The sequence below is a fragment of the Rhinopithecus bieti genome, unplaced genomic scaffold, assembly GCF_001698545.2.
Source record: "Rhinopithecus bieti isolate Rb0 unplaced genomic scaffold, ASM169854v2 scaffold_17240, whole genome shotgun sequence".
NCBI lineage: Eukaryota > Metazoa > Chordata > Mammalia > Primates > Cercopithecidae > Rhinopithecus > Rhinopithecus bieti.
Window position 1 is genome coordinate 104,656 of NW_016808704.1, and position 14,779 is coordinate 119,434.

Consider the following 14,779-nt stretch of genomic DNA (forward strand, 5'->3'; position numbering starts at 1 on the left):
ACACACTATTGGAGGTAAAATTAAATGCAAAACACACAAAATCTCAAGTGAAAAGAAAATATACATACACCACCAACATTACTTTCTCTTCCACTCATGCTCTGTAACACAGCTTTATCTAGGCCCAGTTTCAAACTGGCTCGGTCAAACATCTCTCTCTCATATGAGTTACGAGTTACCAGTCTGTAGACTTTAACTGCTTTATTCTGACCAATTCTGTGGCAACGAGCTTGGGCCTATAAAAATGAAAAGTTACATATTTATTTTCTTAAAAGGCATTTAATAGTAAACTATATGTATGGCATATAAACACATGTAAGAATTCTTAGAACATTTTTATTGAATTAATCTTTTTCTAGAAATTAAGGAAGAGCTTACCACAGTAAGAAATAATCTCACAATCAGGAATAAGTTAAAATTTAGGTTTATAAGCTTAAATATCAAAGAATATAAATTCACAAAGGACTACTTTTTTTTTTTTTCTTTTGATGGAGTCGCTCTGTCGCCCTAGCTGGAGTGCAGGGGCGCGGTCTTGGCTCACTGCAACCTCCGCCTCCTGGGTTCAAGTGATTCTCCCGCCTCAGCCTTCCGAGTAGCTGGGATTACAGGAACCTGCCACCAGGCCCGGCTAATTTTTGTATTTTTAGTAGAGACAGGGTTTCACCATGTTGGCCAGGCTGGTCTCGAACTCCTGACCTAAAGTGATCCACCCACCTCGACCTCCCAAAGTGTTGGGATTATAGGCATGAGCCACTGTGCCCAGCCTTATTATGTTTTAATGGAAGTGTAGTCAATATACTTTTAAGCAGGGTCACAAAACCTATGAACAGGTTTTATAGTTTATGGCAACTGAAGTTTTTTTTTTTTTTTTTTTTTTTTAAAAATGAGGACTTTCTATGTTGGCCAAAAAAACTCCTGGGCTCAAAGAATCCTACCCCTTTGGCATCTCAAAGTACTGGGATTACGGGTGTGAGCTACCACTCAAGTTTTAAAGTCTAACCCTCAATTTCTAAATTTTTTTCAATTACATTATCAACAATTTTTTCACTGTATTTTATTTAGGCTGGGTAATTTTTTTCTGTAAGTTATTGGGGTACAGGTGGTATTTGGTTACATGAGTAAGTTCTTTAGTAGTAATTTGTGAGATTTTGGTGCAACCATCACCTGAGCAGTATACACTGCACATATTTGTAGTAATTTATCCCTTGTCCACCTCCCACTCTTCTCCCCAGTCCCCAAAGTCCATTGTACCATTCTTACGCTTTGTGTCCTCATAGCTTAGCTTCCACTTATGAGTGAGAACACATGATGTTTGGTTTTCCATTCCTGAGTTACTTCACTTAGAATAATAGTCTCCAACATCATCCAGGTCACTGCAAATGCTGTTAATTCATTGTTTTTTATGGCTGTGCAGTATTCTATCATATATAATATATACATTATATATATATATATATATTATACATAAATTGTGCCACTATAAACATGTGTGTCCAAATATCTTTTTCAAATGACTTATTTTTCTCTTAGTAGATACCCAGTAGTAAGATTGCTGGATCAAATAGTAGTTCTACTTTTAGTTCTTTAAGGAATCTCCATACTGTTTTTCCATAGTGGCTGTACTAGTTTATATTCCCACCAGAAGTGTAGACGTGTTCCCTGTTCACTGCATCCACATGTTTGTTGGCCATTTGTATATCTTCTTTTGAGAATTGTCTATTCATGTCCTTAGCCCACTTTTTGATGGAATTTTTTTTTTTTTTCTGATTTGAGTTTGTTGTGTAGATTCTGATTCTGGATACTAGTCCTCTGTCAGATGTATAGATTGTGAAGATTTTCTGCCACTCTGTGGGTTGTCTGTTTACTCTGCTGACTGTTCCTTTTGCCATGCAAAAGCTCCTTAGTTTAATTAAGTCCCAGCTATTTATCTTTGTTTTTACTGCAACTGCTTTTGGGTTCTTGGTCATGAAATCCTTGACTAAGCCAATGTCTAGAAGGGTTTTTCCAATGTTATTTTCTAGAAGTTTTATAGTTTCAGGTCTTAGGTTTAAGTCCTTAATGCATCTTGAGTTATTTTTGTATAAGGTGAGAGAAGAGGACCTAGTTTCATTCTCTTACATGCGGCTTGCCAATTATCCCAGCACCATTTGTTGAATAGGGTGTCCTTTCCCCACTTTATGTTTTTGTTTGCTTTGTCGAAGATCAGTTGGCTGTCAAGTGTTTGTCTTTATATCTTGGTTCTCTATTCTGTTTCACTGGTCTATGTGTCTATTTTTATACCAGTACCACGCTGTTTTGATTACTATGGCCTCATAGTATAGTTTGAAGTCAGGTAGTGTGATGCCTTCAGATTTGTTCTTTTGGCTTAGTCTTGCTTTGGCTATGCAGGTTCTTTTTTGGTTCTATATGAATTTTAGAATTGTATTTTCTAAACCTGTGAAGAATGATGGTGGTATTTTGATGGGGATTGCACTGAATTTGTAGAATGCTTTGGCAGTGTGGTCATTTTCACAATATTAATTCTTCCCATCCATGAACATGGGATGTGTTTCCACTTGTTTGTGTCATGTATGATTTCTTTCTAAGCTGGGTCATTTTTGGGGGGGGGGGAAACCACCCAAGGTAAATAACTCTGGATATCTAAATTTTATTTAAATGAAGGACAAACTAATTAATATGCATATATGTTAAAAGTGGAGACATCAGAGATCACATAAGGGCTTCATATTTTATCCTGAGTTCCTACTAAACTTAAACTTTTTATGATAAATATTGATTCCAGATATTCTATAGAATCTAGTTTTTCTCCCAAATTACTAATCACCTTTCCATTATCTTCAGACAAATTAAATCATAAAATGTGGCTTTAAAATAAATAGGGGCACTGATGTTATGACCTTTGTTGACATTTGCACTCTATCCACATCCATTTTGTGCCATTTGGAACCCAGGAATGTGCTATTTGGAACCCAGGACTGTAAATGGGCAACTTTGCTCTAGGTGTAGAGGAAGCACAAGAGGCCAAATATGATCTTAGTCTGTAAAGACTGGATCTACATTAGCAGTCAAATAGGAAAAAACAAGTGACAGGGAGAAGTTGGGAGATTCAGGATAGTTTTTCCACTTTCTATTCAGGTTCTATAAAGTGACTTTATTATTATAAATTAACTTTTAGAACATCCACTGTAGGCAGTTATAAGCACAAACATGCATTTCAAAGGCAGACAATTATAATTTGGGTTTAACATAGGAATTGGGAAACTACAGCCTGTGGACCAAGTCTGGCCTGCCAACTAAGAATGGCTTTTTTACCTTTTTAAAGGATTATGACAAACAAACAAGAATGTGTGACAGAGATCTTACGTGGCACACAAAGCTTGAAATACCTACTAATTGAGCCTTCCACAGAAAGAGTTGGTCTCTGGCTTATTGTATTGATTTTGGATAATCCTTTGATATTTTAAAGTAGATTACATATAGTTACATAAATGAGCAATTTAAAATATGTTTTAAGCTATGTAGATTCTCAATAACCATTTATTATATTTGTTTTTATGCTTACTTAAAAAAAATAATATGGCTGGTCTGCAGGTAGTTATTTAATGGGTTGTTCACGTTTACAGATTGAACTCTACTTTTCCCCTTCTCATGACTACACTTGACTAGTTTTATATAAAAAAAAAAGTACTAATATGAATTGCAATGCAATTAAGACAATGATGAATAATAAAATAATTTCTTTTATATTTTGTTCTCTTCTCATATCCTTCTGCAAATTTAGACCCTCTTCAATCCCTGTAATTAATATTTCTATATTTCTATGTAGTCCAAGTATAGTCATTACTTATATGTGTGCCTTCATTTTCTAAAGTATTTTATTAAAAAAGCATACTATATTATGATTACAAGATAAAATTAGAATAAGCGAGTACTTATTTTTAAGGATTAAAATTCTGAAATTTTAATTTTATTACAAATAAATTATTCTTAGAGCTTAGGTCTCTCTCAAATTTACATATTATTATTTAAACTATAAGAATATCAGGCCAGGCATGATGATGTATGCCTGTAAACCCAGCACTTTTGGAGGCCAAGATGGGAGAAATGCTTGAGTCCTGGGGTTCAAGACCAGCCTGGGCAACATAGTGAGACCTCATATCTAAACAAACAAAAATTACTGTACTCAAATAGGTATAACTTTTTATAAGCTAGTAAGACAAATTTTATAAGTTAGTGAGACATATAAAAAAGTAAAAATTTTTTGTCATGATAGCTTTTATCATAACAATTAAAATAATTTCACCTATTTTATTTGGCACAGATATTTTACAGAGAAACATACATTGGTTTGTCCAGATAAAAATACAAGATGTGGATTACCAAAAACAGTTACACAATTTTACTTTTTTAAAAAATGCATTTCTTGTTAGCCAAGAACATTATTTACCTGAAGATCATTTTGAGGATTCCAATCAGAATCAAAAATTATACATGTATCAGCTGCAGTTAAGTTGATGCCCAACCCACCAGCTCGGGTACACAGGAGAAACACAAATCTATCTGAATCAGGTTTACTAAATCTATCTATAGCAGCTTGCCGAAGATTTCCTCTGACTCTGCCATCAATTCGCTCATATAAATATCTATGGAATGAAATGGAATAAATTTACATAAATAATTATAATAAAATTGAAGACATATTCTATCAAATGGAAAGTCAGTTTTCCTGCAGCATTATGTTTTCTCTAAAATTAAGGAGCAATATCATCTCAATTAGTTTCTGTGACTTTATACTTTTTGGTGTTGGTGCTACGGAGAAAACAAAAACAAATATAAAGATATAAAACCTCTGAATTCCTGGATGTATAGGTAAAAGACCACTACAATGAATTTTATTTCAGAAGTCAGAATAACAAAAGGCAGTCTATTAAAACTGCTTTGCTGATCTCACCATAATACATCACTTTCTTGCAAGAAATACTTTCACAAAGACTTTATACAAGAAGGCTATGAATGTTTCTTTTGTCCTTAATCCATAATACTCTTAACTGACATACTTGCTTCTATATTGCAGTCTATTAAGAACACACTGGAATGCTGTTGAATTCTTTATAGTCATTACTGCAAAGTAATTATCTTTTAACTTCCTTTATCCTTCCCCATTTAACATATACAAAACTCAAAACTGCAAGATATCCAATAAAATAAAATAGATAAAATTTAGGAGCTTGGACTCTAAGTGGTATACATATGACATATGACACATTTCTACATATGATTTACTAGAGTTTTAGCAGTCACTCCACGATTATCTCTGGTACCTGCAAAACGGACGAAAGACTTCTAATAATGTTTCTTATGACAATAAAAAAAACTCTGAATTTTCCATGAAATTTATTACAATAGAAATTTATAAGTACAGTTTTATCTGTATAAGTTCTCCATGTAAGGAGATTTAAAAAATGTAAGAATTACTATTTTTGGGAACAGTGCAACTTAATGTTCATATCACACGATGTAAAATTGAGAATAATATACATTTTAAAATGAGGCTAAAGAGTAGGACACTGACATTAAAAATGGAACCAGAAATAAAATGAGAAATAAAATGAACTACACAATCTCTAATAATATAAAACAGTATAGACCTTTACTTATCTATATGGGTTAAAATCTATTGAATTAAAATCTGCAAGTCAGATGCGGTGGCTCATACCTATAATCCTAGCACTTTGGGAGGCTGAGGTAGAAGAACTGCTTGAGCCCAGGAGTTTGAGACCAGCTTGGACAACATAGTGAGACCTTGTCTCTATCAAAAATAAATTAGCAGGGTGTGGTAGTGCATGCTTGTAGTCCCAGCTTCCTGGGAGGCTGAGGTTGGAGGACTGCTTGAGCTCAGGAGTTCGAGGTTGCAACGAGCTATGGTCACACCACTGCACAACACCCTGGGCAACAGACTGAGATCATGTCTTTAAAAAAAAAAAAAAAAAACCAACAAAACAAAACAAAAAAATCTGCAGCTGAAATTTCTGATTCTCTTTTACATTAATATGTTACTATCAGATGGAATCCTAATGGTCTGATAAACTATCCTATGATAATTAGCCTATTATAGCCTAAATACTGATTAAACAATACTTTATTTTATTTTATTTTATTTTGAGATGGAGTCTCGCTCTGTCGCCCAGGCTGGAGTGCAGTGGTGCGATCTTGGCTCATTGCAAGTTCCGACTCCTGGGTTCACACCATTCTCCTGCCTCAGCCTCCCGAGTAGCTGGGACTACAGGCTCCCACCACCGCGCCTGAATAATATTTTGTATTTTTTTTTTTCAGTAGAGACGGGGTTTCACCATGTTAGCCAGGATGGTCTCCATCTCCTGACCTCGTGATCTGCCCGCCTCGGCCTCCCAAAGTGCTGGGATTACTTACAGGCATAAGCCACCGCGCCCCGCCTGATTAGACAACATTTAACACTATCTTATTGTGATGTACCAATAAACAAAACAAAACAAAAAACACACATTGAAACAAATCAGAAAATATGAAAGCATGAACAAATTTTATATAGTATATAATAAAAGTCCCACAGCTTAAGGCTCTAATTATAACAATGAAATAGATCCAAAGGTTCTTGAATCACTTTTTTCAATTTTGAAGATGACTGCTGTAAATATAAGTCTATTTAAAGTTTCATCCACAAGGTTTATTAATCAAGTAAAATGCACATTATTAAACCCATTCCTGGGTCAACAAATCAAATATTTATTTGCAAGCTTTTCTTAATTGGACTCCTCAGGCACATCTAATATTGCAACATATGCAGGTTAGGAAAACATAACACACAATCCTAAACAATCTTTACTTATAAATTTGAATGCATTATTCTAATATAGGATAAGAGAAAGATATGATTAAAGTTCATTTACATTACAGTGCTGCACAAATCTTAATAGCATAAACTTAGCATAATTCACAGTATAATTCAGTGGATTACAGTATGCTTTACCTTTTATGTATGAGATAGTCCTCCAGGATGTCAAGGCAGCGAACCATCTGAGAGAAGATGAGTACTTTATGACCTCCGGCTTTCATTTTGGGAAGCAATTTATCAATAAGGACCAATTTACCAGCAGACTGGATCATTGCTTGAAGATGAAAATCAGAAGCAGCTGGATTATATGCATCTCTAAATTCTCCAAGTATTTTCTCCTCAGCACCTGTCAAAGAAATAGGAGAAGGTAATAGCAATGCACAAATACAGGAAATTCCCAATTGCTTTCCTTTTAATCAAAATTAGTGCTCCTGTGTGCTTTTGTAACGTAATTTTCTAATGGCATGTACATTGCTTTTATTAGAATTATTTATGCTTGTTGCTGAACCTTCACCAATACCAGACCGTAATTCCATTGAGGACATAAACAATGTCTTAAACATCTTTTTATCTCCTCAGACACCTGGCATAATACCTTGTATAAATTTATGTTTGCTAAATGTTTAATGAAAGCTATTAGGGAAAAAATAAAACTGTGATCCTAACTCAGCTGGTAAACACATATATTTTTAAACATCTAATATTTAAACAGCAATCATAATAGTGGTCATCACTGAAGGATGATCATAGTTGATCTGGGCATCTTGTTAGGCATCAAAACAAGGAAACAAGAAAAAATTAAGGCTAGGTGCAATGTCTCGCGCCTGTAATCTCAGCACTTTGGGAGAGCAAGGCAGAAGGATTTCTTGAGGCCAGTAGTTTGAGACCAGCATGGGCAATATAACAAGACCCCATCTCTACCAAAAAGAAAAAAAAGAAATCAGCTGGGTATGGTGGTGTATATGCCTAGTTCTAGTTACTAAGGAGGCTGAGGCGGAAGGATCAGTTTCCAGGAGCTTGAGGCTACTGTGAGCTATGAACACACCTCTGTACTCCAGCATGGGAGACAGAGTGACACTGTATCTTAAAAAAAACAAAAACAAAAGAAAAAAAAAAACACAGAAAAAGAAAGAAGAGAATAAATTAAAATGAAAGCCATGTTACAGGTCCTTGATGCATACTTCCTTCAGATAATCCAAATCAGAATTAAAGAGGCTCTCTGTATTCCTTTCTTCAGCCTGTCTAGCCATAAGAGAGTGCTATAACTACAAGAGACCAGCTGTCTTGAATGAAGTGAGTAGAGAGGGGTATATTCCCAAGAATAAGTGAAAAAGCCAAATATTGTACAGAGAGAACACTGGGAGAGAACCTGATAAGATCTTAAAAAGTAACATTATTACAGCACAAGAACTGAAACACTAACTGATGTATCTAGACTGGAAAGAAACCAGGAAAAAAATGGAAATGCAGAAGCCCCAAAAATGGGCTTTGCTGTCTTTGCCCATGAGGAGGATTAAACAAGCAGACAAATTCTAGCCGAAATTATACTGAACAAACTGCTGCTGTCATAACCTGGTGTGCTAACATCAGTCACTGTAACGAAGTAGTTCACATTGCCTCTGATTCTGTAACACTTGTAATTCCTTAGACTATCACAGTAGAGAGTCATAACAGCCACTACAGCTGTAGTGTGTTCTGTTTATTTATTCATTAGTATTTGTTGCAAGAAAAATGTATTTGTTATAATCTTTCTTAGCTACCTTTGATAAGATATGGATGATTACAGCATTTCCTGAGCTCCATCATGGTATTGACCAAGTTAGGTACATTAGTTTGTCCTGCTCCTTTGGATAAAAAAGAAAAGTTCTTTTCCAAGATAGCCCGGTAGTATTTCTTTTGAATATTAGTAAGTTCTACTTCAATGATGGTTTCTTCTTTAGGTGCCAACTTCTTTTCCACATCTTCTTTTAATCGTCTCAACATCATTGGTTTCAGGATGGCCTGAAGTTTCTGTACCTGAATGAAAATGACAAAATACATATAACATAAGTGAGCATTTAATTACACATACAAAATAATTACAATGATAAGAAATGTGATGAATGTATTTACAAAGAGCAATAGGATACCTGTTCCTCTGTTTTCAGATCCCCAAATTCTTGCATAAATGTTGCTTCAGAAGGAAACCTTAAGGGTTCAAGAAAGTGAAGAAGACTAAATAGTTCTTCAACTGTATTTTGGAGAGGTGTGCCAGTCAAAAGCACCTTGTGTTCCTACATAAAGTGAGAACAATTCACATCAAACATCACAGTATTATAATTATATGAAAGCTGACTTAGGTTATCAAAGGTTCAATATGCAAATATTTTTCTGACTCTCTCTATATGTATTTTGTTTGTTTGTTTGTTTGTTTAGAGACAAGGTCTTGCTGTGACACCCAGGCTGGAGTGCAGTGATGCCATCATAGTTCAGCGTTACACGTACAACATAATTACATGATTAGAATAAACTACAGTGGTGCCACTGTAACCTTGAACTCCTGGGCTTAAGGGATCCTCCTGCCTCAGACTCCCAAGTAGCTAGGACTACAGGTATGCACCAAAACACCTGGCTAATTTTTACTTTTTTTTTTTGTAGAGATGAGGTCTTACTATGTTACCTAGCTGGTCTCAAGCTCCAGGTCTCAAGTAATCCCAAAGTGCTGGGATTACAGGTGTGAGCCACGGTACCCAAACTCATAATTTTCAAGAGTTAACTCAAAAAACTACATCTCTACCCACAAATCTTTAGGAACGTACTTTCCCAATCACTTTTTAAAACCTGTGTATCATTCTGAAATACTTCACTTTGTATGCTATTCATGCCTTTAAAAATTCTAAATAATTTTAGAAGAAAAGAAATCAACATTCTAATAAAGAGGGCATTTTTTCTTTTGTCACTCAAACGTATCTTTTATTTTTTTTTTTTTTTTTTTTTTGAGTCGGGCGACAGAGCGAGACTCCTGTCTCAAAAAAAAAAAAAAAAAGAAGACATGGTATCAAATAATACATTCGTTGGCAGGCAGCTGCGGTGGCCTCAGTCTGTAATACCCAGCCTTTAGGAGGCCGAGACGGGCGGTCACGAAGGTAGGAGATCGACGACCCCTCCTGGCTAATGAGTGAAAACCCACGTCTCTACTAAAACTACAAAAAACTAGACCGGGCGAGGTGGCAGGCGCCTGTTAGTCCCATGCTACTCGGGAGGCTGAGGCAGGAGAATGGGCAGTGACCTGGAGGCGGAAGCTTGCGATGAGCTGAGATCCGGCCACAGCACTCCAGCCTGGGTGACAGAGCGAGACTCCGTCTCAAACATTCTTAGTATGGTAATTTGTATACCAAAGAGTGCTCATTATTTATAATTTGGATGATCATCATTTAACTCTTCAAACATGAACGAATTATCAAATCACTGAGGTTACAATACAAGAATGTAAAGGGCTAATTGAAGTATGCTTTGAAACTAGAATTCCTTAAAAATTAAACATAATATAAAAGAAGAAAATGAACATAGAATATTTTTAATGGTAGTACAAATTGTTTAAAATTTTATTTGACAAAACCTCTAAATTCCCATGCTAAATATTTGTATATGCATCTGTGAATCTGCATATTATGTATATGGTAGCAAATGGCCTAGAAAGATAAACAGGGAACCATACTGGTATGAGGTGTTGAACTGGGTGTGTGGCATAGATAGACAGGGAGTAAAAAGGAACACTTTAAGTTTTTACAGAATGTGGTTCTTTGTATTTGAATTATTTGTTCAAGTGCTCATGTAGTAATTATGTGATCTTAATTAAAAATCAAAATGTTTAAAAAATGTTTTCATTTGAAAGAAGCAAACACACTAACAAAAAGATGACCATAAGAAATCTCATTATTAATTATAACCAACATATGTTAAACATGTAGAATTGTGTAGGACTTTTTATCATAAATGATCTGAATAATACAACTTTGGTAAAGGGGCTTTCTATTAAGGAATTTATGGCTTAAAACTTACGGTCTTGGCCGGGCACAGTGGCTCACGTCTGTAATCCCAGTACTTTTGGAGTCCGCCGAGGTGGGCGGATCACCTGAGGTCGGGAGTTCGAGACCAGCCTGACCAACATGGAGAAACCCCATCTCTACTAAAAATACAAAACTAGCCAGGCATGGTAGCACATGCCTGTAATCCCAGCTACTCAGGAGGCTGAGGCAGGAGAATCACTTGAACCCGGGAGGCAGAGGTTGCAGTGAGTGGAAACTGCACCATTGCACTCCATCTGGGCAACAAGAGAGAAACTCCATCTCAAACAAACAAACAAACAAACAAAAAACCCCAAAAACTTATGGTCTTATTTTCTTTTAAATAGTACATACTCTGTAGAGGTCTTATTTTAAAATTAATTACTAATGCTTTTGAAGGAAAGAGCTAAAAAATTTGAAGTCATAGGAAACAGAATCTTTTCTTACAAATTAAGGCCAAAAAAAAATCTAAATTATCATAGATAGGATTCAGATGTACTTATACTCTAAAATTAAAAGAAAATTTTAGCATTAACTTTATGACCTTTTACTATACATCTAATAAACTCAATGGTCATAATGATAATATTAAGTTACTTACCAGATTCATGAGTTTCAGGCCCTCTAAGAGTTTACAATTTTTATTTTTTAACCTATGTGCTTCATCAATAATCACACATCGCCATTCAATTGCATTAAGCTCTCCACAGCCTCCAAGAATCATTTCAAAAGTGGTGATGATAGCTTGGAATCTGTAAGCTCCTCGAATGATACGCCCCTAGAAATGATCAAATATAATTATTTGCTGGAATATTTTAATTGCATATTTTTTATTCCTGTCAAATGGTATCTGATAACATCTGTTATAAAACATTTCTAATGAAATTTTTATATATGCAGACACTCCCCTACAATGAAAACTTTTATCATTGAAACTGTATTATATTGCTGTGTTCAATAATGTTAAAAATTATGCCAACATAATTATGTTATTAATAACTGTATCCAAATGAGTATTTCTTGGTAAAATGTTTTATGATAATTTTTAAGAATTATAATAATTTTAGGCAAGAAATAAATCATGATAAAATCTGGCTAATGAGATTTCAGTATTAGTTCTTATTACTTACACCAATGAGTTCACAAATATAACAGCAAATAAAGAGCGAATAATTAGCCATCCAAATACTTTATTCAGCAAATATTGAGTATCCATGTGCCAGACCCTGTTCTAGTTGCTGGAGATACAGCAGTAAACAAAACAGATAAAAATAATTATCCCATTACAACTTATATTCTACTGAATCAAATGCAGGACACAGTTATTAAGAAAATAATTTTTTAAAAAGTAAATTAGAGATAAGGACTGTGGAATAAAATAAAACAAGGATGTGGGATAAGAAGTATAAGGTTGGAGGTGACCACTGCAGTTTTTTTTTTTTTTTTTTTTTTTTTATTGAGACGGAGTCTCGCTCTGTCACCCAGGCTGGAGTGCAGTGGCCGGATCTCAGCTCACTGCAAGCTCCGCCTCCCGGGTTTACGCCATTCTCCTGCCTCAGCCTCCCGAGTAGCTGGGACTACAGGCGCCCGCCACCTCGTCCGGCTAGTTTTTTGTATTTTTAGTAGAGACGGGGTTTCACCATATTAGCCAGGATGGTCTCGATCTCCTGACCTCGTGTTCCACCCGTCTCGGCCTCCCAAAGTGCTGGGATTACAGGCTTGAGCCACCGCGCCCGGCCTGCAGTTTTATGTAGAGTGGTTGGGAGACCATTAGTGCAATGTGATATTTGAGGAAAGATCTAAAGATGAGGGAAGAAGTCATGTTGGTATCTAGAGATCTATAAAAGAAAGCATTCTTGGTAAAAGAAGCAGTAAGTAGGAAGGCCCTAAGGTAGGAGTATCTTTGACAGCATTCAAATAGCATTCAAATAGAAAGCCAGAGTGTTTGAAACCCAGTGAGTGGCGGAGGCGATGTGGTCAACTGCAGGACTTGAAAACTGTTAATACAAACTTTGGCTCTGAGCAAGACATTACTGAAGGGGTTTGTAAGAAGTGTCCTGATTTGACATATATTTTTTAAAAGTCCCTTTGGCAGTTGTGATGAAACCTGTCTGAAGAGGCCAAGGACAGGATCACGGAGAACAGTTAGAAAGCTGCCATAGTAATACAAGCAAGATCTCTTCACTGGAGTTCAGAGAAGTGGTCAGTTCTAGATACATTTTGAAAGCAGAGCCAAGAGGATTTTCCAATGGTTAAGTATGGAGTGAGATACAGTAGGGCCTCAAATTTACCTCTAAAAATTTTAGCTTGAACAACTGGAAGTTCATGTTGTTATTTACTAAAAAGAAGTAGTTTTGGATTTTGATTTTGTATGTTTTATTTTTGAGACCTCTGTTAGACATATCCATGTAGAGTTAAGTAGGTATTTGGATATGACTCTGGAATTTAGGAAAGAGTTTAGAGTTGGTGATACAGGCTTAGGAATTTCAGCAGTACAGATGGTATTCAAAGTTACGTGTATGAATCAAATCTGTGAGATAATGAGTATACATACAAAAGAGTTTGAAGACTGAGTCCTGGGTTACCACACAGTTTAGATACAGGGAAGATAAGAAGGAACCAATAAAGGGGGTTGAGAAAGAATAAGTGGTGATGTAGGATAGGATGAAGTCTTGGAATCTAAGTGAAGAGAGTGTTTAAACAAGGTTGAAAACATAAGCTATTGGGTATTAAGTGAAAAGAAGGGATAAGAACAGTTGGGTATTCTGACATAGATTTTAATAAATATTAACCTAATTAATTTTAGATTAGTTAATATTAATTGTGTATACTGGCCATTAAGTTGAATAATAGCTGCAGTAGAATATTATTAAAATAGTTATAAATTATAAATCTATGACATTTATGCAGCTCTAAAAACCTGGGATATAATATATTCAGTGAAGCTGATATCACAGTGTTTAATAACAAGGGCTCTTGAATCTGATTGGTTTGAGTTTATTAATCCTAGTTTTGTACTGTGATTTTGCAGCAATCTACGCAACTTGTTTAGCCTCAGTTTCCTCATGTGTAAAATGGAGATAATACTGCCTATTTTACAAGGTTGATATTACAAAGATTAAGTGAAAAAATATTTGTAAACTGTTTAGCATAATGCCTGGCACATGGTAAATACTCGATAAATGTTTGTGGTTATTAGTTTATCACTTCTATTACTTTCCCCAGGGCAATTTAGAAAAATTTTAGCATAATTTTAGTACTACTGTTATTTCAAGCTATTTGATAATGTAAAAAAAAAGAAGTTAAATATTCATTTAATTTATATGAAAATATATTAGAAAGAGTTAACTCTGAAAGTTATTTTATATTTGAAGTACAGATCTATTTATCTCATTACAGGAGACATCTTTATCTTTTGAAATTTAAAACTCTTTGGGTAACATATATCTAGAATTTGTAATATTTATCATAAAATACAATATTTAATATATACAAATCAGTTTATTACATATCAAGGATCTTCCAAGTTTTGGCTATCATATTTATGCCAAACTCATGTGACACATACATTAAAATTGTAACTTTGTTAAAAATCTCTTTAAGTCTCAAGGTATTAGTTGTGCTTTCTGTAAAAAATGAGAATGTCAAATTAAATAATTTTTTTTTTTTTTTTTTGAGACGGAGTCTCGCTCTGTCACCCAAGCTGGAGTGCAGTGGCCGGATCTCAGCTCACTGCAAGCTCCGCCTCTCGGGTTCACGCCATTCTCCTGCCTCAGCCTCCCAAGTAGCTGGGACTACAGGTGCCCGCCACCTCGCCCGGCTAGTTTTTTGTACTTTTAGTAGAGAGGGGTTTCACCGTGTT

General features: G+C 35.2%; 1 protein-coding gene across 1 annotated transcript in view; it reads right to left on the bottom strand.

Moving 5' to 3' along the window:
* LOC108538775 (chromodomain-helicase-DNA-binding protein 9-like) overlaps nucleotides 1-14,779 on the bottom strand; it is a 121,889-nt gene that overhangs the window by 73,742 nt on the left and 33,368 nt on the right. The window contains 6 exon segments of the mRNA XM_017887049.1: nucleotides 69-236; nucleotides 4,448-4,643; nucleotides 7,007-7,217; nucleotides 8,632-8,887; nucleotides 9,001-9,144; nucleotides 11,519-11,695. Of these exon segments, the coding sequence (XP_017742538.1) occupies nucleotides 69-236; nucleotides 4,448-4,643; nucleotides 7,007-7,217; nucleotides 8,632-8,887; nucleotides 9,001-9,144; nucleotides 11,519-11,695 (1,152 nt within the window).